Source organism: Manis pentadactyla, chromosome 11, assembly GCF_030020395.1.
Source record: "Manis pentadactyla isolate mManPen7 chromosome 11, mManPen7.hap1, whole genome shotgun sequence".
In the NCBI taxonomy this organism is placed as follows: Eukaryota; Metazoa; Chordata; class Mammalia; order Pholidota; family Manidae; genus Manis; species Manis pentadactyla.
In genome coordinates this window covers 17,571,583-17,598,754 of record NC_080029.1, presented here as the reverse complement: position 1 = coordinate 17,598,754, position 27,172 = coordinate 17,571,583, and the positions used below count along the sequence as shown (strand labels likewise).

The window sequence follows — 27,172 nt, the reverse complement described above, 5'->3', positions numbered from 1 at the left end:
TATATAAATGTATCTGTATACACACTCATACTCACCTGTAAATGCATATAAAATTTTACATGTATGTTATATGAAAATACATATTATAACTATTTTCTATTATATATTACTATTGCCTGCAAAGCATCTTTTCAAAAGATGTTTGTTTCTTAAGGCAACTGTCTTGCTAAATCAGCCTAGGAAGAGTCCCTGAGCTCAGATTTGGGGTTACCATTGCAGAGTCATTCCTAGTGTGGTCCTGGCCCTTCTCCCTGCCCAGATTCTCCATTGGAAGGTGAGATTGCACTTCTGATTTCATTAAAGCACCTTGTAGCTCAGAGAACAAACTGGAGAAATCAGGATTGATTACATTCTGTGTTCTCTTTGTCTTCAGTAGGGTTTGTTCACAGCCAAGTTTGAGTTTTCAAAAGGAGAGTAGCTTAAGGGTGTTCTACATTCAGTACAGAAAACTACAATTTGGAGAAAGCTCAATTATTATGCAGGGTGAAATGAAAAAACTAGGCAGAATTTTGCTTTAGGAACCATACCTTCACATCAGTGACTTTATTTGCCCTGTAGCTGAATGGATCTAGTAACTTATTTATTAGAAAACAAGTTGCTAGAATGTCATAACTAGATGGCATACCCTTTGATGCATGTGAGTTCCGCATGGGGAACCTTTGTTCCTGTTTAAAATGAAGCATAACCATTTGGAAGATATATTGCAGAAAAAAATCTGCCTTAACCCCTAATTAATGATCATCTCTGCTTTCTAGTTTATTTTGGGAGATCAGGAGGAGGCCTTGAGGTGATTTTGTTCTTTCCAACACAATAGGGAGTTGGAAATGAAGCCAATCTCAAATGTCACTTTCTTTCCAAGTCTGGCTGATATTTTCAATCAAATATTCCCTTTTTCTCTTCTGCCTGGATATAATTTTATTGATACCTCTCTTTATAGCATTTATGACCTGCCTTCAATTATTCATGTATCCATCTTCCTTGTCTTCCTCTTTCCTAAGTAGCATGCAGGCAAGGGCTTGGACTGAATTACTTCTGAATTCCTGAAAGCACTGAGGATGGAGCCCTCCACTTAATACTTGCTCACTTGGTAACTGCTGTTGTTCCAAAGAGATAAACTCCAGAGAACAGTAGGAAGAGGCCCCTGTGCTTGCGTCTCTAGGGAAGAGGGAAGTTGAGGTTCTGGATATCAATTATAAAAGTGTGGGGGTGGGGAGATGTATTATAATGCTTTCTAGAGTAACCGCATTGACTGAATAACTGATAAGCTCAAAATCAGCCTATAAAGAATGATCCCGTTTTCTAGTTCGCTGATGAGTGAAGCTCTCTGCTGGGGACAACAAGACAGATAAATTACTTCTGATAGAAGATGAAGAGGTTCCCTCTTTATTTCTTTTTTCTTTTTTCTTTTTTGTCAGATCTTGGCAGGTAGCGGACACTGGGATTAAGAATGGAGAGAAGGTCAGAGTTCAAAATGGTACAGATTTCTGAGTACCAAGAAGAATGGCTTTTCATTGCTTCTTGACAGGATGATTTTGACCGCCTTCATGGAAACCTGAGCCTACCGTTTTCTTTAATATTATTCTTATGAACTCAAGAACCTCAAAAGCTATCCTACCTAAATTAATCCCACCCTGTCATATTCGTCTTTAAAAACATTTTTGTGGAGGTTTTTTTAATGCTAATTTGGAGAGAGATGTGGAATGGGCTGGAAAATGTCATTTATTTTAAAAATTGAGAAGGATCTGAGTTATGATTAAATCCATTTTCTTCCTTAAAGACGCATGACATGATTCCGTGAAAGTTAAGTGATGTGTCTATATTAGCAGGATGTTCAGAAGTAAGATCATAATTTTTAAACTCTTACTAGGCCCTCCTCTAGTTATACCTAATGCCATGTGTTTGTCTCATGTTTATCTGTTGCCTGGTGATCTTCTCTAACGCCCATATTTTATTTACCCAACTAAAGTGTAACTTTTTCGAGGACTCAGCTCATATCTCTGACTTCTTTTGACCTCTCACAATCAAGCCCATGTCTTTGAAAGTTATTATTCACAGTTGATCACACTTTAAAGATTAATGATTGCTTGGGGGAATCATTTTGCACAAATTGCTGTAGGTAAAGAAATTGACAGATAACTGGAAAACCCTACCAAAAAGAGAAAAAAAAACAGAGGCAAGATAAATAAGCTTAAGGATTGCTTTTACAACTGAGAAGGATTTTTTTGTTGTTCTTACTATTTTTGAAATTGGACTAATGGTAGAAGGCATAAAAGGATGCAGATAAACTAAATTGCTCTAAATAGCTGCAGTTCAGAGCAGTGCTAGAGAAATACTTTCAAAGAGGGCTTAGAAAATGGGAAGAAATTAGTCTTTCCTGCTGTATGTGTGTGCAGAAGGGTGGAAATGGGGGGGATTAGGAAAGAAAATGGGAACACCACAGTGGTCTTTCCAGCCTTGTTTGGCCGTCAGCGCTGGTTAGCGAAGACGTGACTGACACAGAGGGCTCAGAATCAACACAGGTCACAAAGACGCCACTAAGAATTCATAGGCCTTTTGGGGCCTGACTGCAGTGCACCTGATAAATAATTCAGGTCATCAGAAGTGCCTGGGTCTGGAAGACTGTAACTGTGTTTTTTCATCTTTGACTTTAATATCACCGCATGCCTTTGCATCTGATTCAGTGAAAACCTACACCTCCCTTTCTCTCTCCTTCTCTCTTCTTTCTCCCATCATCTCTGTCTCTATCTGTCTTTTGTCAAGAAAGTCCATACTGTTGGAAGCACACGTATTGTTGGAAGCAAAAGGCAGGGAACCTAATTTGTTTCAGTAATGGTAGCTGTGTCCATTGGATGGTGCTGATTGCTTCTGCTTAAGTTTTTTGCCTCAGTAATACATTACAAGTTTTCCAAGTTTTAGGGATGATGGAACCAAGGTACACATTTGAAAATGTACATAGAGCACACGTTACCTAATATCAGACATAATTGGGCCAGTTATTTCAATTAATTAAGAAGTCATAAAGATATTTAATAATAACTTACACACACACACACACAGAACATTTAAATGGACATTGACTTACCAGTCTTTGGTTGGAGGGTCTGGGGTTTGGGTATGGAACCACTGATTAAATTAATATTATTTTCTTTTCCAGAGGCACCAACTCTGACTTCCAGATTTTGCTTTCTTATACTGGAATGAAAATATTAAGGCACTTGGAGAGTAATCTGAGAGTGGAGCCATAACAGATTTTTTAAGATTCTGCCTTCTTTATCCCCCACCCCTTAATTTGCCAGCAATTTTAACTGACTTGCATTCATAAGTTTTTCTAGATCATTCAACTAGGTGTTCATACAAATAACTCTCTTTTTGTACTCCTGTTTTACTGCTTTACAAATTATGCATTCTTATGTAATTATAATTCAGAAGTATAACAGGTATAATGTGGTTTGGAACTCTTGGTAAGCATAGAGCTTGGAGGTCAAGTGCATGTGTGGAAGTATGTGAGGAATACCTGACAGCTGCTAATGCTCAGTTAGTCTAGGTGCAGTCAGTGTCTTTCATGACGGCAGGAGAGCATAGTGCTTTCTGGTATATTGACTAAGTGGAATATTGGCAAAGAACTTCTGCTACATATAACTCAGCTACTGTAATCTTGGGAAAATTACCTAAACATCTGTGCTTCAGTATCTACATCACTAAAATGATAACACCACAGTAATACAGGGTTGCCATGAGAGTTAAATAAGTTTACAAATCTCATGGCGTTGTACCTTTGATGGTTTCACATGGTACTCGGCACGTTAGCTGTGACCATTCATGTTTTTATGCCTGGTAGTCTATAGCCGGATCTCTCAAATTTTATTTCATTATTACCTTGTCCCTGAAGAAGGTCATGTGGATGTGTTTTCCCTAAAGATCCCTTCCCTTTATGACATTTTAACATCACAAATACACTGTATGTCTGTTTATGTACTGTGGCCACTTGGAAAGCCATGAGCTATCATAATAACTAAGGTTTCCTTCTCTTCCCCTCCAGAACCAGAACCAGTTTTTACCCCTTGGGGATGATATTGCCTTTGTTAAAGATGCATGATCAGTATTTCAAATGACTGTGTTCCCCCTACCCCAGGGCATCGGGCACTGTGTTAGAGCAGGGAGTACTCGTCATGTGGGATTGAGCAAGTTTTGACGTTCTTCTGAGGATGTTTCCCTCCGGAGATCAACACTTAGATTGGAGAGCTCCAGATGCAGATCACCCAGTGAAGGACCAAGCACATCTCTGACTTCTGGAGTCTGAAGAGCAGTTAGAGTTAGGAGTATACTTTTCTTAATAACCTCTTAAAGTTTTCCTTTTTAATGGATTAACAGATTGTCGTTGAAGATTTGAAGTCATTTCTCATAGGCCTGAAAAAGGAAGGGGTGGATGGATTCTGGGGTCATGAACACAGCACCTGAGCAAAGGTCTTGTGCTCCAAGAGTGAAAGTGCGTAAGGCCTGGAAGCTGAAATTAGGTTCCAGTGACCATCCGGGAGGCTGGCTTCCCCTCGGTTTTCAAACACATCTGCTTTGCCAGCCTGCGGTTAGAGCAGGATACAAGTGAGCTGTTTCCTTAATCACCTTGTTCTGCAATTAGTTGTGGCCCTTCTTTTCTACTGTACTGAGAACAGTCGAAGTGAGTGTGCCCTGCATTAGTCCACTCTGGCTGCCACAACAAAGGACCGCAACCTGGGTAGCTGAAAAGACAGAATTTTTTTTCTCACAATTCTGGAGGCCAGAAGTTTGAGATCAAGATGTCAGCAGAGTTCTGACGCCTCTGTCCTTGGCTTGTAGGTGACCATCTTCTCTCTGTCTTCCATAGCCTTCCTTCTGTGTGTATGTGTGTCCTAATGTCCTCTTCTTATAAGGACATCCATCTGATTGGATTAGGGCCCCTCCTAAGGGCCTTATCGTAACTAAATTACCTCTTTAAAGACCTGTCTCTGCAGGATCCCATTGTGAGGTACTGGGGGTTAGTACTTCAACATAAGAGTTTTGGAGGACATATTTTAATCTGTAGCCATCCACTACCCGCTTTGTAATGGCCATTCAGCAGGGAAGGAAGGAATGGATTATTAACTTATTTTTGCTAAGTTTGTTAGATATTAACATGTTTGTTTCTTTCATCCTGAAGATATGCTTAGGATGTAAAATTCCATGGTGATGCTTCCATTTATTCAGTAACTATGCATTGCTGTTCTCATCATGGAGGCAAAGCCCCCTGAGCCCAGTGGAAAACCACTGCCAGCAGTAGGCCTGCCCCAAACATTTGTATGGACCTGGGCAAGGGTTGGAGGCCCACTGTAGATCTAATAGTTCAAAAGTTATAAATCTTTTTAGCAAGTTGTTTAGAGAGTGTGGCCAGTTCTACTGTGATTGATCTGCCTCTCAGAACATTCTGGAAGGCTCGGCAGGTTTAACTTTAGAATTCTAAAACTCCACCAAATTCTGCAGGGAAAGTCGCAATATAGAAGCAACTGGCCCCACGCCTCTTCTCTTCCCACAGGAGGTTCCATACCGAATCCCAAGGGACCTTGCACGCACACTCACACACTCCTTCCCCCATGTAAATGGACTTAAAGGTGTCATAACCGGGAAGACAGACCTAACAGAGAAGCCCGCCTGGGCTTTGGGAGAAGGTTTGGGGCAGGAAATTCTGGAACCTGGCTACTCAGAGCACAGACTTGAAGGGGCTGTATAGGATTTGGGTGGCCACGCCCCCTAGTCCTATGCATACCTTGCCCTGATGGCAGGTGTGGGTCACAGGGCTGAGGGTGGTTCTGTGGTCAGAGCTCCTTCAGGAACTCTCACTAGTTCTGAGATTATTCCCATACTCTGATGGTCCTGAGGCATGAGCAAGAGTCAGGGGTCAGAACATTCTGAGAAAACACCAGAGTTGGGACTTAGCTCCGTCCGCAGGTGCCTCATGGTGGCGGTTGTGTCATCTAGGAATTCACTTCATTTAGTCCTGACCCTGGACACCCACACTTTCTGTACCTGTGAGGCCCAGAAAAGACCAACTCACAACACTTGGGTCTAGAAACATGGGAGCAGCTTACAGGTGGAAACAGAGAATGCACAGTCCCCTGCACACCTTGGGGGTCACCCCATCTGCAGGGAGCCAGGGTTCTTGTGCTCTGTGCACAGGTGAGAGTGCAGCCTCCCATGAGGGATGCACCAACAACAAACCCCAGGCTGTGTTTGCAGCTTTTTGTCACTAGGGTCATGAAAGCTGCTTCTACAAATTATTTATGGTTGTTTGTTAGGCTGTGCTTATAGCTTCAGAAAAAAAGGAAAAGAAGCCAAAAAAAAAGCTAGTCCTTTCTTCACCACATAGAATAATTTATAGGTAGGGACCAATTTACTTGCGAGGGAACAGTGGGTGGTCTGTGCCTTTCCCAGTGAAAGGGACATTATGCTAAGCAGGGTGGCAGGTTTCAGCACCCCAGATAGAAGGGGAGAGACCCTCTAATTAATGACATGGCCCTCTTTACCCAGCATGGGTACCTCACTTTGTCATCAAAGTTCTTGTTTAGTGAAAGCTGTATTTCTGTTATTTATTTATTATGTATACTTCATCTATTTCCAAAGAGAACTTGAGACAGATGAAAGAAATGGGGGTTATTTGTCCAGAAACAGGTCATTTAAAGAAGAAATTCTGACAGGAGATGTTGGGAGGTTGCCTCCCCCTGCCCCCCAAATTCCTTTCCTCGATAAAACCTCCTCTTCTGCTTCATTATTACCTCCTCTCCTCCAAACCGTGTTTCAGCTCTTTACCGTACAGATGCAGGGCATCTCTTGTGGTCTTTACCTTTTCCCACCATACCCTCCTTCTCTGGTCCATTTAATACAGGCTCTCCAGGGCCCTTAAAATAAAATCCAAATGGTTTGTGAAAGCCACAAAGCTTTGCCGATCAGGCCCACCCAAGCCTTGGCCTTCCACTCACCTCATTCCCTAACCGAAGGCCAGCCATGTTGGTCTTTCAGATCCCGGAAGAGGTCAGGCCCCTCCCCACTTGCACCTGTGCACCTGCTCTTATGCCCGCACTGTTGTTTTAGCCTTTCTTCTCCCATGCTCTGCCTTCCCTGTCCCCCATCTCTATCAACTCCTCCTTCCTTGGGAATCCCATTCTCCAAGACGCAGTCCTGAACAACCATATCTAAACCCACACCCACAGCCTCCCAATATTCTGTTACTCTCTATTTCCTTCATGACATTGCTCATGACTTTATCATTTCTAACATTAAGTTTGTAGTTTTTATTTATTTTTACGTCTTGCTTCTAAGCATATCACCCTCCTGAATGTACGGACTTTATTTGTTGTCTTCTTTGCTTCTCAAGGGCTTCACACTGTGTCAGGCACCCAGTAGCCTCTCAACAATTGTTTGATGAATGAATGAATGAATGAATGAGAAATCCTAGCTTTAAGAAAAGGTCTGATACACTTTGCTTGATTCAGAATGCCTGCCAAGAATATTTGGATTTCTGGAGAGGGTAGCATTCTAATCCAAAGGAATTGGTTCATAATTATAAAATGTTATGCATCAAGAAACTAGTGAGGAAAGGTTTTTGAAGAAATCATATCACATTAAGTGGTTGCCCACTCACATCTTCTTTCTTGACCCGTTTCTTGAATGTTTTGTCTTAGAGAGCAGACCTGCCATTTAGATGTAATACTTGAAAAGATAAACCCTGTGAGACCAACTGTGACACTCCCAAGGACCAGGACCTGCATTCATTCAGTCAAGCCTGGGAGTGTAGCCGGGAGAAGGATGAGTAATTCAATCTGGTCTCATACATATGATGGCCCCATCAATCTCAATATTTTAAATCACTTTATTATCATCCTGAACTTCACGTTACTCTCTGACTTAAGCTTGTAATTTTATTTACAAGCCAAGATTAGAACTATTTTCTGGGCAACCATTATGTACCTGAGACAAAGATGAAAAGCCAATCAAAACTGTCTCCCCTTGTGACTCTGTGTGTATGTGTGTGTGTGTGTGTGTGTGTGTGTGTGTGTGTGTGTGTGTGTGTGTGTGTTACTGGGACCACCTTCCAGCTGTGTTGTCTCCCTCTGGTGGCAGCTATGTGCACGAGGGCCTGGGTGACCTGGACTAAGTCATATGGTAGATTTCATTTCACAATAAAAAGAAGAACAAAATCATATTCTGCTGATTTTTTGTGCATGTGTCTGAGAATTCTCTTTTTAAACAAAGAATTGTGGTTAAAATTTATTGGCAGCACAAAGTTAAGGAAATACAAGCTTTTTGCATTTGTGATAAAGTCTGAAAGCTGTAGTGTCCATGAATGAAAGTGGTGCTTTGACTGTGGGTAAGCCTGTAAAAGGATCTGCTTTAATGTTTAAATTTCTCTGTGTTTGGGAAACATCTCAAAATTAATTCAAATGAGAAAGGCTTCCAGTATAGATTTTTTTTTAAGGTAGATTTTAAAAACTGTTGTGTATTTCTAATATTTTCCTTTGAATTATTCCTTTTTGCAGTGTGAAGCCTGCACTGGACATGATACTGAGGCCACTCATCTGGGGTTTTATTTTAAAATTCGAAAATCACTTGATTTTTATCTCAACCCATATCCGATCATGTTCCAGGGATGGGAAAATGTCCTTGAGAGAAGGAGAGGGTCCAAGACAAGAAATAATCATACTTCTGTTTCTTGTCCGCTCTCATTCTCCAAATCCAGAAATAGTCCCCTGAGCATAGCCTGACATTTCAACATGACAGGTGTTCTGAAGATGAGAAGGTACATTGTGAAACCTATTTATTCAGCAAGGAAATCTTGCACCATTTACATTCAGAGCCATTCCAATGATCCTGAAATAGACTTAAATAATGAATTTTCCATTTTTTAGACTCAGAATCAGGTAACTCACCTAGAAATACACACTATATAATTTTATTTCATGTGCCTAATCAATATCGCTCCCTGAGATCTGTATTCTCCTTGTGGAGACACAAGATTTTCTGTTTCATTATGTATATTACATATGTGGTACAATATTTTGGTGGAAAAATAGGTCATGTTTATATTTTTGGATTGAGTTCATTTTTTTCATAAGCCTTTTTTATAGCTCTCCAAAGATAGTGGCCTATTTTGTATTGATTCTAACTATGTGGAATAGTAAAGTGGTGTACAGTTAAAGCAGAGTTGAACTGTCATGCTAAATGTATGTAAATATTTGTAAGCTGTTGGTATTATATGAGCAGATATGTATATGTGTGTGTGTGTGTGTGTGTGTGTGTGTGTGTGTGTGTGTGTGTGTGGTAGACCATAGAAACTTACCAGAATTCAGGTCACAACTATCATAGAACTGAAGTGTTAGGTATCTAGTGTGATCAGGCATACCTTTCATCAAATTAAGTTTGTAAGAATGGGTCAAACTGACCCCATTTTAGTCAATAAGAGGACAGAATTTCATGCTATTCTGTAAAACAAGTATAGTGCTATAGTAATGGCAATTATTTTCTAATTGTTTGTTCTATGCCTTTTACTAAGGTCATCTAGTTTCTTTGTGTTTGAGGACTATTCATCCGTCTCTCTGTCTTTCACTCAGCCTCTCTGGATAGGTTAGTGTGGCTTCAAACCCTTGAAACCTGTTCTGAAATATTATCTCGGTGATTCCTTATGGGACCTCAGATTGAAGATGTTGAAGAGTTTCTACAGACCGCCTCTTCAAACAAAGTAATCATCTGAAGGTCATTCTTTGATTCATCCATTTATTTTACAAACACTTCTTGAATGCCTGCCACCTGCTGCTATAGACTCCAGGGAAAAGTAAGGAGAAAAGCAGACGGGCCTCTACCTGCATGGGGCTTGCAGGGAAGCAGATCATCGGTTAAAAGCAAGGCTGTGCAGCTCATGGCTGAGTTAAAATTCTACCTCTGTCACTGTTGGCCTTGGAGAAGCTACTTCACTAGAAGCATCCATTCCCTCTATAGGGGTACTCAGTGTATAAAATGTATTGCTTTATTGTAAGTCAGTGCATGTAAGCTTCTTAAAAAGTATCTGTAATTGTAAATGCTAAGTTGGAAATGCCCTTGAAACACTGAAGTAGTAAGTCAAGTGGGTGTTTGCAGGAGCTGAGAAGGCAGTCTAGGATGGAAATTTAAGTTTATGATTCATGCATATAGATGATAATTTAAATGGAAGATTTGGATGCCATTTCCTACAGAGGTTCATAAAGGAGAGCACCTGGACCCAAGTCCATTCGTGGGACTCACACTGAATGACTAAACTGAGACAGGAAAGCCTGGAAAATAGGAAGGAGCAGAAGGAACGAGAAGAAAAGCAGCTGACTTCCTGTGTTACAGCAACCAGGGTGGAGAATGTTTCAAGAAGGGCCTGCACAACAAGTCTAAATGACGCTGTGAGGTCAGGTACAAAGAAGACAGGCAAAACCCTTTGGATTCCCTAGCCTGGTGTTGGTGGATGACTTCACGGGGAGATGCTTACATGGAAGTATGGGCAGGAATCAGTGTGGAGTGTGGTGGTGAGAGATGGGTGGGAGGGGAGAAAACAGATACTGATGACAAACTATTCTTTATAGGAATTTGGCTAAAAGTCAGGAGAGAAAAATGGCAACAGCTGGAAGGGACCTTCTGGGTCATGGGGATTTTTTTAAAGTGGTAAGTACTGGAGGAGGTTTAAAGGTAGATCCAATTTGAGAGGTTGCATACATAGGGAGGGAGGAAATAGGGCTTTGCTGTTGAGAGGTGTGTCAGGCAAGGGCTCCAAGGAAGAGACGGTGTGGTCAGTCTTTAAGGGACAGAAAGTGGGTGCAGATGCAGGTGCACTCAGATCTTTGGCAACAGAAGGACGTGGGAGATCATGTCTCATGTCTTCTGTTTATCTTCACATCCAGGTCAGGCTGTCTACTGAGAGTGAGGAGAGAAAGTTTGGAGGACTAAGTAGAGTGAGGGTGGATGCCATCTTTGAAGAGAATGGAAGAGTTTTCCAGAGTGGTACGATAGGATTGCTAGATGGGGTGAGGTCTCGCTTTAGGTTGGTATTTCATTCTGTGATAGGCCAGTGCATGCTGTTGGTGACTTCCTCTAGCAGGAATTTGAAGCTCAAGCAGGCTCAAGGAGACTGGGCTTGCGATTGGGTGGGAGGGGTGGGTGCAGTGAAAGAAAACCTAGTGTGTTAGCAAAGGACTTTTGAAATAATAAATTGCAAACCCTAAACTGATAATGGCAGAAAGAGTACTGTTGTGTAGTAGGAAGTGCCCTGACTTCTTTTCCCTTTTTAACCACAGTTGCAACTCTACCTCTAGGATTTGCTACTCTATGAACTTAAGTCACAGATTTCTCCAAGCATGCTTTCTCATTTATAAATGAAGGATAATAATAAGTTATTCTTCGCAGTTCTGTGAGTTAGTTCACAATATACTAGCAGTGGCTAGCACTCAACAGTTATTTCAATATTTAGCTGAATTCAAACTCCAGTGGGAGATGTACACGAGTCTGGGCTAAATAAGGAACAGAGTGATTTGCTTATTCCTTCTGTGGAATTATCAAGAACTGTATAAACATTAGGTTCAAATCCCTTGCTCTATCCCTGCACAGCTTGGCCTTCCAAAGAAGAAAGACAGAAGGCAGGAAAAGAGGATGACTTCTCATTCTCTCTTCCCCACTTCAGGTAAATGCTCACAGGTGGTACTTGAGTGCATGACAGGATGGGAGACACACATATTCAGAAGGAGCACACATGTTTGGATTGCAGGGTAGAAGGTGAAAGAAAAAACCTTTCAGACCTTCTGTACTCAATTGTTCGATGGCATTGCCTGGACACATTCTCTTGCAGAGAAAACTCAGATCTAGCAAGATTTTTTCTTAAAATTACTGTTTGGAAGATTACTTATCTCATTTTCTACAGAATTTTTTTTTTTTTTTGCTTGTAATTCTGAAAACTCTGACATCTCATCCCAAGTGATTAGGATACCTAAGGTTGCCATGTGCTGGGCAGTTGGTGATTAGTTTTGCCCTTTAGACAGCTTGTCCCATGATGAGCCCAAATAAAGACCTTGCCAAGCTGTAGAACATAGTGACAGCTAACTTGAGACTCTTTGGCTTGAAGTAGGCAGGAGACTTTGTGTCTGTCTTGCAACCAACCTATCAGTACCCATCAAGTCCTTTAGACACCTGCAGCCCTTGGTGCCTTGATGTTGCCCACCAGCTGGGCAGCTGCTTGTTTTCCCACTCCTGCTGAACCCTGGAGTCTCAAGGGGGGAGTGGATAATGGGTTCCCTGGTCTAATTAAGTACCCTTTACCTATGCATCAGTCCAACTTGGACATTCTACCCACGTTAAATGCCAGGCAACTGCTAGTTCTGTGAATTTTAAGCAGTGGGGAGGGTCTTTAGTTTTTGCAGGAAAAGTGGGTGTAAGTTTTAATACCATTATAATTAACTGCATTCATAAAACCCTACCTGAAGCCAGTGTTTTCTTATGGAAAATTGACAATACAGTCCTTTGTACCATTTATATGGCTTCAGGAAAATTAATTTATCTCTGTGGACTTCATTTGGGGTTGATAGACATGTCTCCTATGGGTTGTTGTGGGATGAAATGAAATGAAACATATTAGAGTGCTTTTGGAATTATGAAGAGCTTTATGCCAAGAGTTGTTTGATCTGACATGAACTGCTACTCAAAAAAGGGCTGTGCCTTAGTTCTCTTTCAGTAGCCGGCAGTGGGTGCCTCCCACATGTTTTCGGGACTGCGCTTGGTGCTGGTCAGATCACGCTGTGAGTCTTGCTTTCCACTGTGGGCAGCACTTATCGAGAAAGGGATCACCGATGGAGGCATCAACATTGCTAAGATGCTGGAGCATATGCAAGAAATGAGACATTCATGTAGAAAAGAAGATCTCAGACACCCAGTAAATGTCTCCACATCTTTGCAGGGTTGATGAAAGAGACGATGTATGTGTGTATCTCTAAAGGGAAGAACTCTGATCAGTGAATGAAAGTGAATAGGAAAGTAAAATTTGATGGGATTCAAAAGAACAAACTCTCTACGAAATTAGGGAAAAAATCTTCCTGATACAGGAGGCTTTTTGTTACTGGCGTTATTTAAAGCTGATAGAGGTGACCACACTTAATGAGTTAGATAACATCCTAGTGATTTACAGGCTGGCAGCAACTGTGAGAGGTTGATCCTGTCATTTCCTCCATCTTACAAATGAGTTAACTGGAACCCAGGGAGGTGAAGTAATATGCCCAAGTTAACACAGCTGGTGAGTGGGAAAGCTGTTCAAGTCATCTGTCCCCAGGACCCTGCTCGTGTCCTTACACCATCTCTACCTCTCTTAAACCAGTTTATCAAGTACCTACTTGGCAAATCTTAGTTACTTTACATGCACTGTACCCAGTCTTCCCAACAGCTTCATAAGCACACCGTATTATCCCCTCTTGAGACAAAAAAACATGAGGTTCAGAGAGGTTAAGTCACCTGCCTATCTCCATGCTATTAATGAGTAGCTGAGCTGAGGTCAAAACTATATTCTGACTTACCTCAAACCCTTTGCTCTTTCCTCACCACCACACTACCTCTCTACCTCTCACATGTCATTTTGATCCCAAACAGAGAGGACCAGTTGTCTGAATGTCCTGTTAGCAAATCCTGATAGTGAGTGTCTGGGTAGTCCAACCCTAAAGTGGCTGATTGACAGATCCCCCTGGAGAAAGCTGAGAAAATGCACATGCACAGCTTTCTTGCAAGACCTACTAACCAGCATCTTCAGGGTTGCAAGACCTGGAAACCTTCATTTTTCATCAGCTTGCCCTCGTGTTTCTGGTGACCCTTGGGTTGGAGCATCACTGGATCAAATGATGGGAAAAACTCCTTCCAAAGATAAGAGTTTAAGAAATCATCTATTTTCTGTACCTGAAACATGAGGGAAGTTCTCAGTATCTGTTTGAGCAAATGAATGAACATGTGAAGGAATAAACTACTTCACTGTGAAATGGATTGAAAAATACATAGATACGCACTGTGTGGGGTTCATCCTTTGTGGACTTTTACTTTTTTTCCCTTTAATCCTATTGGCCTAGCTCAGTGTCCATTACCACTGGGTTGAAACACCTTGAAGGCCCACTCTTTCAGTCCCAGTTATGCAGATTTTAATGGGACCAAGGGATGGTCAGTGAGAGCTCCCTAGTGGACAGAGAGCAGCCTGTGGCAGTAATGACCAAGTCTCCAAAGTTAACGCATCTGAATTTGAAACGTTGGGTGCTAGTTCTAAACTTTTTATTTGAACCAACTGCATTGGAAACCATGTAAGAGCAACTCTTCAAATATGTTAGAGAATTTTATGTTTGCCGGGGAAAGAGCTTTTTTTTTTTGGAGGTGGGTAATTCAACTTTAATGTTTTCAATTCTAGACTGACTGGAGCCAGGAAATTGTCTACTATTTATATAAAGTATTTCCTCTCTTTCCTTCCCTCCTTCTGTCCCTCTTCCCTTCTTTCTCTCTGCTATAGCAAAGAAAACTGTTTATCTAATAAGAAACTTCAAGGGGCCTAGTTGAGGGTCAGTGACTGAGATGGAAGAATGATTTCAATTTAGGGGGTGGCTATTTTTATATTTTTTTCCCCAAATTCCTTTGCTAATCCCCACATCTTGGCCAGCTAACTATAGTACTCTCCTGATTGTTGTAAGAACAGTATTTATAACCTATCTTCAGGAATGTGGAAATGTTTCACCAGATCTATAAATTGCTTTAGTGTTTCCAGATTGTAACAAAGGCATTGGGTATCCGTAGTGTCCTTAAGCCTATGGATTCTGCCCCTGGTGTCTGATTTGTCTGATTTTAAGCACAAATTGCCTAACTCCCAAAACTCTGCATCCGAGGTACCTGGGGAACTTTTGGAGGAGATTCCCTCTTCAGGTATCATGTCATGCATCATGCTGTCTCGTCACAATCCAGCCAATGCCAAAACCATAAGGTTTTATTAGGTTTGTCCTCATATCATTACATTATATAATCAGCAGTGCTTATTGACAATTTCTATTTTCTGTACTATGGTTTTTATAGTCTGAATTTATTAAGTGCTCCTGGAATTAATTAAAAAAAAAAGTCTTAGGCAGCCCTGGGAGAGGAACACTTTGCAGAAAGCTTGTACATGATTTATCTGCTTTGAGTCTCCATTCCTATGAAAAGAGTGAAATTGAAGTAAAGCAACCTAGAATAACTGCTGTGTCACTGTCATCTTTAACGGAGTGGCAGGGCCAGGTTCTAGCTGCCACCAAAGAACATTTGTTGCTTGTTGATTCACACTCAGGGTTTTGAAACTGTGTTTCTCCTTTAAATGGAAATTCTGTTTTACATAGCACCTTCTATTAAGCCATTCTTCAGAATCTCTAGTTCCCTGGAGGGGAAACATTCAATGCATATTCAAACAAATGAAGAAAGGAAAACAAAAAGGAAGAAAAACTTTGGCTTTCAGTGTTTGAAATTCACCTTGTAAAGCAAAATCTTTTTATTCCCAACATTGAGAGACTTGTAAGTGAAATGGCTAATGGTTTTGAAATATGGATGTGTTTATTATGTTCTAGAAATAGGACTCCTTCAAGTGAGAAGTAGACAAGTTGGGGGAAAGTGCTGCACGAATCACAGTGTTGGTCCTTCCTCGGCTGGGCTGGGTTTCACCTATTTAGCCACGTCCCAACCAGCTTGCATGTGGGACGCTTTCTCGAATCTCTTCTCTGGCTTGCACCTTCTTGTCCTTCACCTGGTTGTGTAGTCCATCCTTTCCCTGTAGCGTCATTTCCTGATACCCCCGTGGACTAGGCTAGAGCATTGTACATTGTACCTAATTCCCTGCTTATTCATTTCTCTTCCTCCCTAAGCTTTAAGCCTTATGAAGGCAAAACCACACCAGCTCTGCATAAGACTGTGTCCTCATTCTAGTGCCCCGCCAACATTGGTGGAATAAATGAATGAAAAGTATATTACATTTTCATGCTTTTCTGGTGTCCATGACAAGAAGGACTTTTAGGTTCCATTATGGGAAAATTATCTTCAACTTCTATAAAATCAAAGTAACAGCACTAGCTTTCCAAAGTACTTATAAAATGGTGTAGGTCAGTGGTTCTCTACTGTCGATGATTTTGCCACCCCAGGGGACATGTATAGAGCAATTCCTGGAGACATACTTGAATGCTCACAGCAGCCCTATTTATGAGTGTTGAGGTTGAGAAATCTTGAAGTAGGTGAAAATGCATAGAACTTGGCAGGTCAAAGATGTTTCTATGTTGCTCTACATATTGGAGTTCACTTCTCTGGATATCATTAATAATAACAATTACCCGGATAATAACAACTTATATTATTACATTCTTGCCCTGTGTCAGGTACCATATAAGCTTTTCACAAATATTACCCTATTTAACCCTCTCAAGAGTGCTGTGAGTTAGGAAATATTATTATCCTAATTTTTCAGATGAGAAGACAAAGACTTAAAAGGTTAAGATTCTGCAGCTATCAAGTGTCAGAGGTGCAATGCGGATTCAGGGTCTATGCTTTTGACCATTATGCTGTATGACTTTCTCTCTAAATGTAGCCCCCAGCTCATAGTTTAGTACAATTTCTGCCTTTTTTATTCAGTAGGAATTATAGCTGAAAACATAGAAGAAATTTTAGCATACTTAAATGAAAAAAAAATCATTATTGCCTACATATTTGTAATTTTACACTTGCACTAGTTTGAACAAAGATACAGCATACCGGCTGACATATGTAGGCTGTCCTTGATCCGAGGATTAGAACAAGTCTACTATATACTGTTATTGTGTGGGATTCTCAAGAAGCTCAAAGAAAATTCTGAGAGTTTGTTTTCATTCAGAATTGGACTTGTCACAGCTAATCAACACGTTGTGATCTAGATGGTACTTTTCTCCTATTAAGGTAGATGAACAGTGACAGTTTGTCCCATGTAATCCTATTAGAAGCTTTCTTTGGAACCACATCCTCTCCTTACACAATTAGAAAAGAACTACTCATAAGTAAAGTGCACCTGCAAGAGGGCAAGGCCTGGGGCAAAGGACTGGTTGGTGGGGCTTTTTCTCTCCTTACTGTCAGGTGAGTGGAACAGTCATGATTTGGATGAATAATGAGTCTCCAGGTCCATTGTTGAGCACTTTATTAATGCCAGATGATTATTGCCTTGAGGCTGTTAGCTGAACTTTTGTGTAAATTCTCCTATCCTCAAATATTGGTTTGTTGTTTCTAGAGCCTTAAAACCTGGCTTATAAACACAGTTAAGAAGCATCTGTTCTTCTTACATAGGTTCTTAGAGAACCTGGAGCTACTTTTCTCACTTTAGGAATTCTGTTTGTTGTGTATTACTATCACACCTTGAAGGTGCCCATGAACCCCTCAAAAAAGTAGTAGATTCTATTATTTTAGTCTCATTTTCCTGCCTCTTTTGAAGAATAAATGCTAATAGCACCACCAACCAGATATTTTGTTCCTTAATAAATTATGCTCTTCAGATTACAAATAATTCTTTAAGCTCCTACTAGACGCCCGTGTTTGTCGCTCATACATACATTTTCAAGGTTCTGTTGAGGCCAAGTGACATATATAATGTTCTTGCACTCCTCCACCTAGAAGATGGCATTCACATATAAGATGTAATTTGAGATTTTTCTCTTCGAGACAAAAGGGTCAGTATGCCCTATGCTTCTACTCTTCTCAAATGAGTCATTTTGACATGAATTTTGCATTGATTTTACATTTAACAAGTGAAAACGTTTGAGTGATTAAATGAGATGGCATTATGTGTTGGACAGTGCTTCTCATATTTTAATGTGCACCCCGTAGGCTCTCACTACTGTGCAGATGCTGTGTTTCCAGCTCCCAGGTCAAGCTCACGCTGCCGCACCAAGGGTCACAGTTGAGTAGCAAGCTGCTGGGGAACACTGAGATGATTTGGAAATTGAAAACCTGAGCTTACATGGCAGTGTAACTCATTTTTCTTACCTTACCCTTAGTTGTATTATAAGTGATTCTTTGAGCACAAAGGGAAATTTTTGCTAGAGGGGATGACCCTGTTGAGTGGCAAAACATATTTGTAAGTTTTAACACATTAAATACTGCTTGATTTTTAATGAAGTTTCACATCCATCTCTCTTTGCCTAGAAAGGGGCTCCATCCCCCCTGTTCCCTTTTTTAAAGTTTCTGAACAAAACAACATGAATTTTACTGCTTCTGGTCTCGACATTTTTTTTTAGATGGCTCATAGTCTTTTAAATCGTAGAACAAATTTACAATATCCTTGGCACATAAATAGCATTTACAGTGTTTTTTTTTTCTTTTTAAATTATGTTTCTAAGGATAGCTAAGGAAACAATTCAAATAGTCCCTTTGTCCTTTTAGATAGAAGTTGTTTCAATCTCTGTATTGGTGAGAATTAAGAGACTTATAGCTCATCATGTCCCGTCATGTTGGCTTATTTTGTAGGGAAATCAAATCTAGCACCTTTCAATTAACTTCTTTACCTCTCGAATCTAAAATCAGATGAAACACATTCTAGAGCAAGAAGGCATGATTACTGCTCTCTGTGGATAGCCTTTACTTCCCCAACTGTCTCTTCTATGATTTCAAAGTTTGCTGAGAGTTCTTTTAAAGCAGGAAACCACTCTCAGGTGGGCGGAAGGTGGTGGTGGTGAAAAACAATTTATTCCCAAGCATGAGCTTGACAGCTCTCAAAAGAGATCACAGTGGTGTACGTCATCTGTACCTGGAGGTGCAGAAAGAGGGGATAAGGGGAAATGTCTAATGCACTGGAGCTTGGTCATTCGGCCTGGTAATTCGAGGATAAGCTATTTCAGAGGACAAAAAGGTGAGGGAGCACAAGAAGTAGGGAAGAAAAAGAGAAATCTTCTATCTTCACACGTTTCTGTGCATTATGTTAGTATTACTTTATCACAGTGTCAGATCCAAAGGATGCGTTCTTTCTAAATGATGTCATCAGCCTCCATTTTGCACTTGTTTATTTATAACTAGAAAAGGTTTCACATTTTTTCCCCTTAAATTTTATTATTATATATTGCTCAGTCACTTGTTTCATCCTGAAGTTAGACTATGACCATTTGGATTTGTAGGTGACCATGAGGTTTGATTCAGTGGATTCAGCAGTGTGCCTGTGGGGCCTGTCTGTGGATGTGCAAATAGATATTTAAGAGAAGGTACTGGCTGAGATGAAAATCCACAATACAATCATGGGTAGTGAGAGATAACAGTACAGCTTTCTGTTCAAGATAATTGCATCATTTTTGTTTCTTAAATACCTTTTCAACTAATGATTATTACTTAAAATAGCACTTAGCACTGACTGCCTGCCTCTGGTCGTTTATCCCAGTCACATAGCTCTTGAAAGTCAGATCAGCACTTCTTCCATCACTACCTTTAACGGACTCTTTTCTCTCTACTTCCCTATGACAGATTGCAGATTGAGCTTAGCCACGGAGTTCACAGGCTGATCACTGCTGACCTGAGCTACAACAGAAGAAGGGAGTTCTGCCTGCCCCGTGGGCCCCTGTTGACTGCTGATATCTTGGCTTCACTCATTGCCTGTGTGGAAAATTCTCCCTTCAGAAAATCTTTTGCACATGGCGGACAATAGCAGAGAGAACAACGCAGGCTGATAAGATCAGAGACCCCAGGGAGAGCCTTTTACTGTGGGCCTTCTGGACTTTAGCTCTCGTAGGAGCTCTAGACTTGAACAGGACCCCACCAGTCATTTGGGTTTACTATCTATTTTCGTTTCTTTGTCTTTTCCCCACCACATTGTATTTCGTTTCTGTAGTTCAGAAATGGGCCTACAGACCGCACCGTGGCCCAGCCCTGGGGCTTTTTTCCTGAAATCTTGGCTTCTCATTTCCCTGGGGCTCTATTCACAAGTGTCAAAACTCCTGGCATGCCCCAGCGTGTGCCGCTGCGACAGGAACTTTGTCTACTGTAACGAGCGAAGCTTGACCTCAGTGCCTCTTGGGATCCCGGAGGGCGTCACCGTACTCTACCTCCACAACAACCAAATTAATAATGCTGGATTTCCTGCGGAACTGCACAACGTACAGTCGGTGCACACCGTCTACCTTTATGGTAACCAACTGGACGAGTTCCCCATGAACCTTCCCAAGAATGTCAGAGTTCTCCATTTGCAGGAAAACAACATTCAGACCATTTCACGGGCGGCTCTTGCCCAGCTCCTGAAGCTCGAAGAGCTCCACCTGGATGACAACTCAATATCCACAGTGGGGGTGGAGGACGGGGCCTTCCGGGAGGCTGTTAGCCTCAAATTGCTGTTTCTGTCCAAGAATCACCTGAGCAGCGTGCCAGTCGGGCTTCCTGTGGATTTGCAGGAGCTGAGAGTGGATGAAAATCGAATCGCTGTCATATCAGACATGGCCTTTCAGAACCTCACAAGCTTGGAGCGCCTGATTGTGGATGGGAACCTCCTGACCAACAAGGGCATCGCCGAGGGCACCTTCAGCCATCTCACCAAGCTCAAGGAGTTTTCAATCATCCGGAATTCGCTCTCCCACCCGCCTCCTGATCTCCCAGGTACGCATCTGATCAGGCTCTATCTGCAGGACAACCAGATAAACCACATCCCTTTGACAGCCTTCTCAAATCTCCGAAAGCTGGAGCGGCTAGATATATCCAACAACCAGCTGCGCATGCTGACTCAAGGGGTCTTTGATAATCTCTCCAACCTGAAGCAGCTCACTGCTCGGAACAACCCTTGGTTCTGTGACTGCAGTATTAAGTGGGTCACGGAATGGCTCAAATATATCCCTTCATCTCTCAACGTGCGCGGTTTCATGTGCCAAGGTCCCGAGCAGGTCCGGGGGATGGCTGTCAGGGAGCTGAATATGAACCTTTTGTCGTGCCCCACCACGACCCCCGGGCTGCCCCTCTTCACCCCTGCACCGAGCACGGCTTCGCCAACCTCTCAGCCGCCCACACTGTCCGCCCCCACCCCCAGCAGAAGCCCTCTGCCCCTGACGCCCACCACATCGAAGCTTCCCACCATCCCCAGCTGGGACGGCAGGGAAAGAGTGAGCCCACCCATTTCGGAACGGATCCAACTCTCCATCCACTTTGTGAATGACACTTCCATACAAGTTGGCTGGCTCTCACTCTTCACGGTGATGGCATACAAACTCACGTGGGTGAAGATGGGCCACAGTTTAGTCGGCGGCATCGTTCAGGAGCGCATAGTCAGCGGTGAGAAGCAGCACTTAAGCCTGGTTAATTTAGAGCCCAGATCCACCTATCGGATTTGTTTGGTGCCCCTGGATGCTTTTAACTACCGAACGGTAGAAGATACCATTTGTTCTGAGGCCACCACCCACGCCTCCTATTTAAACAATGGCAGTAACACTGCTTCCAGCCACGAGCAGACGACCTCCCACAGCGTGGGCTCCCCTTTCCTGCTGGCGGGCCTGATCGGGGGCGCGGTGATATTCGTGCTCGTGGTCTTGCTCAGCGTCTTTTGCTGGCACATGCACAAAAAGGGCCGCTACACCTCCCAGAAGTGGAAATACAACCGAGGCCGGCGGAAAGATGACTATTGTGAGGCAGGCACCAAGAAGGACAATTCCATCCTGGAGATGACAGAAACCAGCTTTCAGATTGTCTCCTTAAATAACGATCAGCTCCTTAAAGGAGATTTCAGACTGCAGCCCATTTACACCCCAAATGGGGGCATTAATTACACAGACTGTCATATCCCCAACAACATACGGTTCTGCAACAGCAGTGTACCGGACCTGGAGCACTGCCACACGTGACAGACAGGCGTCCAGCGTGGAACCCTTGAGGACACACCCGGGTGTGCACATAGAGACACACGAATTACATTTGATAAATGTTACACAGATGCATTTGCGCATTTGAATAGTCTGTAATTTATACGGTGTACTATATAATGGGATTTAAGAAAAAAAGTGCTATCTTTTCTATTTCCAGTTAATTACAAAGTTTTGTAACTCTTTGCTTTTTAAATCTTAAAAAAAAAAAAACAGTTGCAGAAGTACTGTACAGGGTTGTACCATGCGAACCCAACCCCAAGAAACAGAACGAGTGATTCTTCCTCATGATGCACATTAACCACTTTGCTGTTGAAGCTGTCAGAATAAATTCCTTTCCTCGAGCTGATGGTCAGATCAAAGAACAGATTAAAATGGACTCATCAGGGTAGGATAAACAATATGGGTAAAACAAGAATAGCCCAGATATCTTCTTGCTGTTGCTATGCTTCCTGGTTTGGAAGAAAAGTTAAAAATTCCAAAATATAAGAAAGCAGGTAGCTGCCCTGATTTAAGCCCAAACAGGAGATGTAGAAAGCATTACGAGGAAGTCAGTTCCAGCCCGATAAGTTAACCCACCCTGGTAGAATTAAAAAGTGAGACGAAATTTGAAGGGACCTTCAAACTCCTCAGGGTTGACTTTCTGACTGGGAACTTAAGAATCACCTCTCACACTTTCCTGGCCCTATGATACAGAGTTAGAGACCGGAGTCTGATTTCAGTCATCTTCAGGGACAGGTATGATGTTCCAGCAAGAAAACTCCCTTGAAAAGTGTTACTATTCCAATTGTATGTCAGGTTGAATCACATTCAACAGAGATATATTCTAGAATACTTTTTTAGAAGAGGCTAATAAAATAATGGGAAGAATTATATTGAATGGAATTATTTTTGATAATGAGAATTATTTGGGTAGATTCACTGCAGCTATGTCAACATGATATTTAGACCAATATACTAAATGAGTTATTTAAAAAGTATTGATACAATTTAGACAAAAGCAAGTGATCCGTGGTTCTGCTATACTATATCAACTATCTTTGTTAGTATCATGTTGAAATAGCTTGAATTAATACCTTTATCCCCTCAAAAATTCTTGTCTTCCAATCACCTCATGTACTAGTTGTTTAAACTATCGTTGTTTTCCCCCTCTGCTCAAAATTTGAAATTGGATGCCAGTCTTGGTTGCACAAAATATCCATGTACATGTTTACACACTTTAAAATGTATGCTAATTTTTACTGCAAAGCTGGCCAAAATAATGTATTTTTTTTAAGCAATATGGAGTTTCCAGCTTGGATTGATTTTGATCCTGTTCCATTTTTTTAATTTCATTTGTTCCTTTCCATCTTGGATGTTCCTCTTCTTTGGGAATTGTGGATGGATTATCAATCTTATATTAACAGGATAACAGATGAAAAATGAACAGGTCAGAGAGTGAAGGCTTTTTCCTCTGATCTTGGCAGAATGGGGCATAGAGCAGAAGGCATAGAGAAGAGAGGGGTTGTCCGTGCTTAATTCTAGATATTTCTGAAGCACTGTCCATCTTTAGAAAGCATGTATAATTTACTCCTTTCCATCCCTTAGATGTAGAAGGGCTATTGATAACACATGTCATCTTAAAAAAAATACACCTTTGGAGAATTATTATTTAAAAGGAAATGTAAACATTTCAGTCTGGTTGCACATTTCCTTTGCCACTGGCCATTATTTTAGGGACCTGTGAAGTTACTGTCACAATCAGTTTGCGTGTTCTCTCTCTCCCACTTTTAACAAAATAGAACTGTGATGTGTCTTCTTTGCAGAAGTTTAGGTATAAAATGCTATGCAAGTTTTTCTTTATAGTAAGAGCTTTATTTTCTTTAATAATATACCCCAACTTATATATGTTTAATCTCCCTTGTCCCTCAGGATAAGCAGAAAATATAAATGAAGTTATAATGTTGTAGAAACAAGAATCGAACCTGCAGTCAGTCAAGCTGAAATTAGCTATGAATTAATTCAAAAGTGACTTTGGTGTCCATTTTAGTCTATTAGCTAGCGAATTTTGACAGTTGCTTTCCTAAAGCTAGGTAGGGCCACACAGTGAAGGGGTTAGATGATCTGCAAAGGTGATTGGTGTAGCCGTATTAAGCTATCTAAAATGCAGGACAGTGACATGGAGTTTTGTGTATTTAACTATTTCCCGTCCACTGACCTCTTCTCCTTGTCTGTGTAGATAAAAGCTGTGTGTTAAAATGATGGTACTTTTGAGGGTTTTATTTTTTCCTTTTATCTACAAAATAACCATTCTCATTTAGTTGTATTGTGTATGTTACCCCTAGTGACATATTTGGCTACTGAAACATCTTTGCTTTGAGCCAGAAGACCAAGGTTGGAGAGGTTTCTACAGTGCCCTGTAGGATTCCCAAAATTATTTAGGGATCACGTGGTACAGTGGAGCCCAGTCATATGAAATGGTTAGGATGATCTGAAATGGATCCTCTGTCCCTGAAGAGATGGAATATAGTTACAGGCTTTATTGTGATCTCGTGCATAAAGATGGATCAAATTAAGATCAGTCTCCAACTGGAAACAGCATACCCGGGGCTCTCACCTGCACATCACGGCATTTGCGATGTCTTGTGTGTCTTAGAAAAGCTGCTGAATGACTGTCAGTGGTGGATTATGCTCTGGCATTTTTAGTCATGGGAATGTGTTTTGCTGATCCATCTATTCTGTATTTAGGCCCCTCTTATTGTCATTATTATGTATTTAAAGATTAGTCAAGAGTCAGAGTTTCAGGTTCAGGCCAAGACCAGGAGCAAAGCCATTCTCACTGGCTTACGGAGAGCATGATGCTGTCTGACACATTAAGTGATTGCAGATAATATGTCATGACTTTTAGAGCTAGGTGACTTTCACCATGCAGAGGAAGTTCTGAAAGGAAAAGGCATAGTCACGATCATACAGGTATCACTGACCATTATTCGTATCCAGTGTAGTCATTTAATACCTACTTGTTTGGGGGAAATGTGTTTGAACAGGGACAGGCCCTGAGCTTCCCTCTAAACTGTCACATGCATTACCAACACATTGCACAGGACAATCACAGACAGAGACAAAAAGTGTCCTCCTGCCTATGTGAGAAATAATGCAATTTCTAATTGTCTGGATGTGTGTTAAAAATTAGACATTTTCTCTGAGGTTAAAAAAAAGTACGTGGCCAATCTGGTAAAAAGTGTTAATGAAGTAAGTAATATCATGGCTCCATTTCTGCAAGTGCAGATCATTGTGTCTTAGTCATTCCACAGGAGAGAGAACTTCCTTCCCCACTGAGGAGGACAAGCTTTTCATGTCGCTAATAGAACATCCATTGCAAACATACAGCGATGTTGCAGTCCGCAGGGAGCAGATGCTATGCTCCATCAGTAACCCTCAGGTGCAGAGCCCATTGCAACTTCTGACAGTGACATGGTTCATTTCCACTGACTTCTCTGCTTATGACATTTTTCTCTGACTTACAAGATGTTAAGTTTTACCTTAGGACAGGACAATAATGGTTTTGTGCATCACTTATCTTAACAGCTTCATGGAAAGCAAAGCAGAAAAAAGTGCTCAAAAGGGAAAGAGATATACACACAAACAAACCCTCCTCCTTTTTAGTCTTGTCAAACCTTGCCTGATGATCTTTTTTTTTTTAAGCCAGAGTACTGTTGTATGAAGCTATAGTTTCCATCCTCCTCTGATTTCTTCACCAGGGTTGAAAGACCGTTGCTGGCAGTGCAGAATGCTTGTTGCTGATTGCGGGGAGAAAGTTCTGTACAGCGTAACGTACAAACAAATTCGAATCTTTGATATAGTTCTCATTTTTGCTTTTCCAGCAGCATACCCACCAGAAGAGCACAAAGCAACAGGCATATTTAAAGTAGTATAAAAGACACAGACACACACACACACACACACACACACACACACACACACACACACACACAAGGGCATTTGTGAAGATGTCCATAGGATGTAAGATATACGATCTTTTTGAAGGAAGGGGAAAGGCGTCGCCACTGTGTGTCCCTCCTAGGACTGGTATATATTCACTGGAAATTAATCCTGATGATTTGTTATTGTTTGAACCATATGTTGAATTGCTCCTGGTTTTTGTTTAGTGTGCTCTTGCTGACAAGGGACTGCAAGGGGCTGGAAGATGCTGCATCACACATCCTCTGAGACCTACTTTGTTAACTGCAAACTTCACTCTACACTATACAGTACCTTGTTGATATATTCAGTAAAGGCTTATTTTAAAAGAAACCCACGTTGTGTTTATCTGAGTAAGTTCATTGGGTTCCAGCCAGTGCTTGTGGCGTTCACGTTAAAGATGAGGGGTGCTTCCTGCGGATAGAGGAGGATGGCATCAGTGACGAAGGTAATAGGATTTTTCATTTTCTCCTATCTTGAAGACAACTGCTACTGTTTAAGGTCATTTGACCCTTTTTGTGTGAGGGGTTTCATATAAATTCTTAATGTTCTTTTCTACCTCCCAATTAAACTGTGTGTTTCTACAAATGTCTTAAATATACACACATATGCTAAGCATATTATTTTATATTTGTGAAATCTATGTTGTTTAGGATGGAGATAAATACAAATGTAGTCATCCAATCAGAATACTATTTTTGTCTATTTCTCCAGATACTTTAAATGTGCATTTTCCTTAACAATTCTTATAGTACTTTTCTACTTTAGAATTGTTTATAGTTCATCCACCCATATTTTCAATGAGCACTCATGAAAATGAATCTATTCATATGCTCAAGTTCAACTCTGGATTAATTTCATGATTTGCTAGAACTCCTTTTCTCTAACCCCTCATGTCTATTTCACTGACAATGTATTTGACAAAGATTAAATCAGGAAAAAAAAAATGTGACACTGGAGTTAACCAGTATTAATTATTTATAGAATCTCTGTTGGAAAATTAACTGTGAAGGACAATGGTAACAGTTGATTCATACTGATGTGGGAGGGTTTTGTGTAGCTAATGCGCATGCTACTCTTGATTACTTTTGCCAAGAGTTGCAGTCCTCACTCTATAAAGACACTTAGTCAAGGAATACCCGTCACTAAAAAAAGTTTATTAAATTCCTTTTACTCTGTTCCAAGCATTGAGCTGAGTTCAGAGGTCTCACAGAAGAATAAAATACAGTCCTAGCCAAGTGCAGGATATCTTCTACTCCACTATGTTCCTAAGGAAATCTGTTTGTTCAGCCCATGTATTTACTTCTCATCTACTTTCTACAGAGGATTCA

General features: G+C 41.2%; 1 protein-coding gene across 3 annotated transcripts in view; it reads left to right on the top strand.

Moving 5' to 3' along the window:
* The window catches only part of FLRT2 (fibronectin leucine rich transmembrane protein 2), a 216,717-nt gene that overhangs the window by 64,430 nt on the left and 125,115 nt on the right, over nt 1-27,172 (top strand). For 2 of the 3 annotated variants that reach the window (XM_036882196.2, XM_036882194.2), the window contains exon 2: nt 19,510-25,511. The exons of the other annotated variant lie outside the window; for it this stretch is intronic. In XM_036882196.2, the coding sequence (XP_036738091.1) occupies nt 19,881-21,863 (1,983 nt within the window). In that variant the 5' untranslated portion in view covers nt 19,510-19,880 and the 3' untranslated portion in view covers nt 21,864-25,511. Of the gene's footprint in view, nt 1-19,509; nt 25,512-27,172 lie in introns of those variants that run through there. 3 annotated transcript variants of the gene reach the window in all.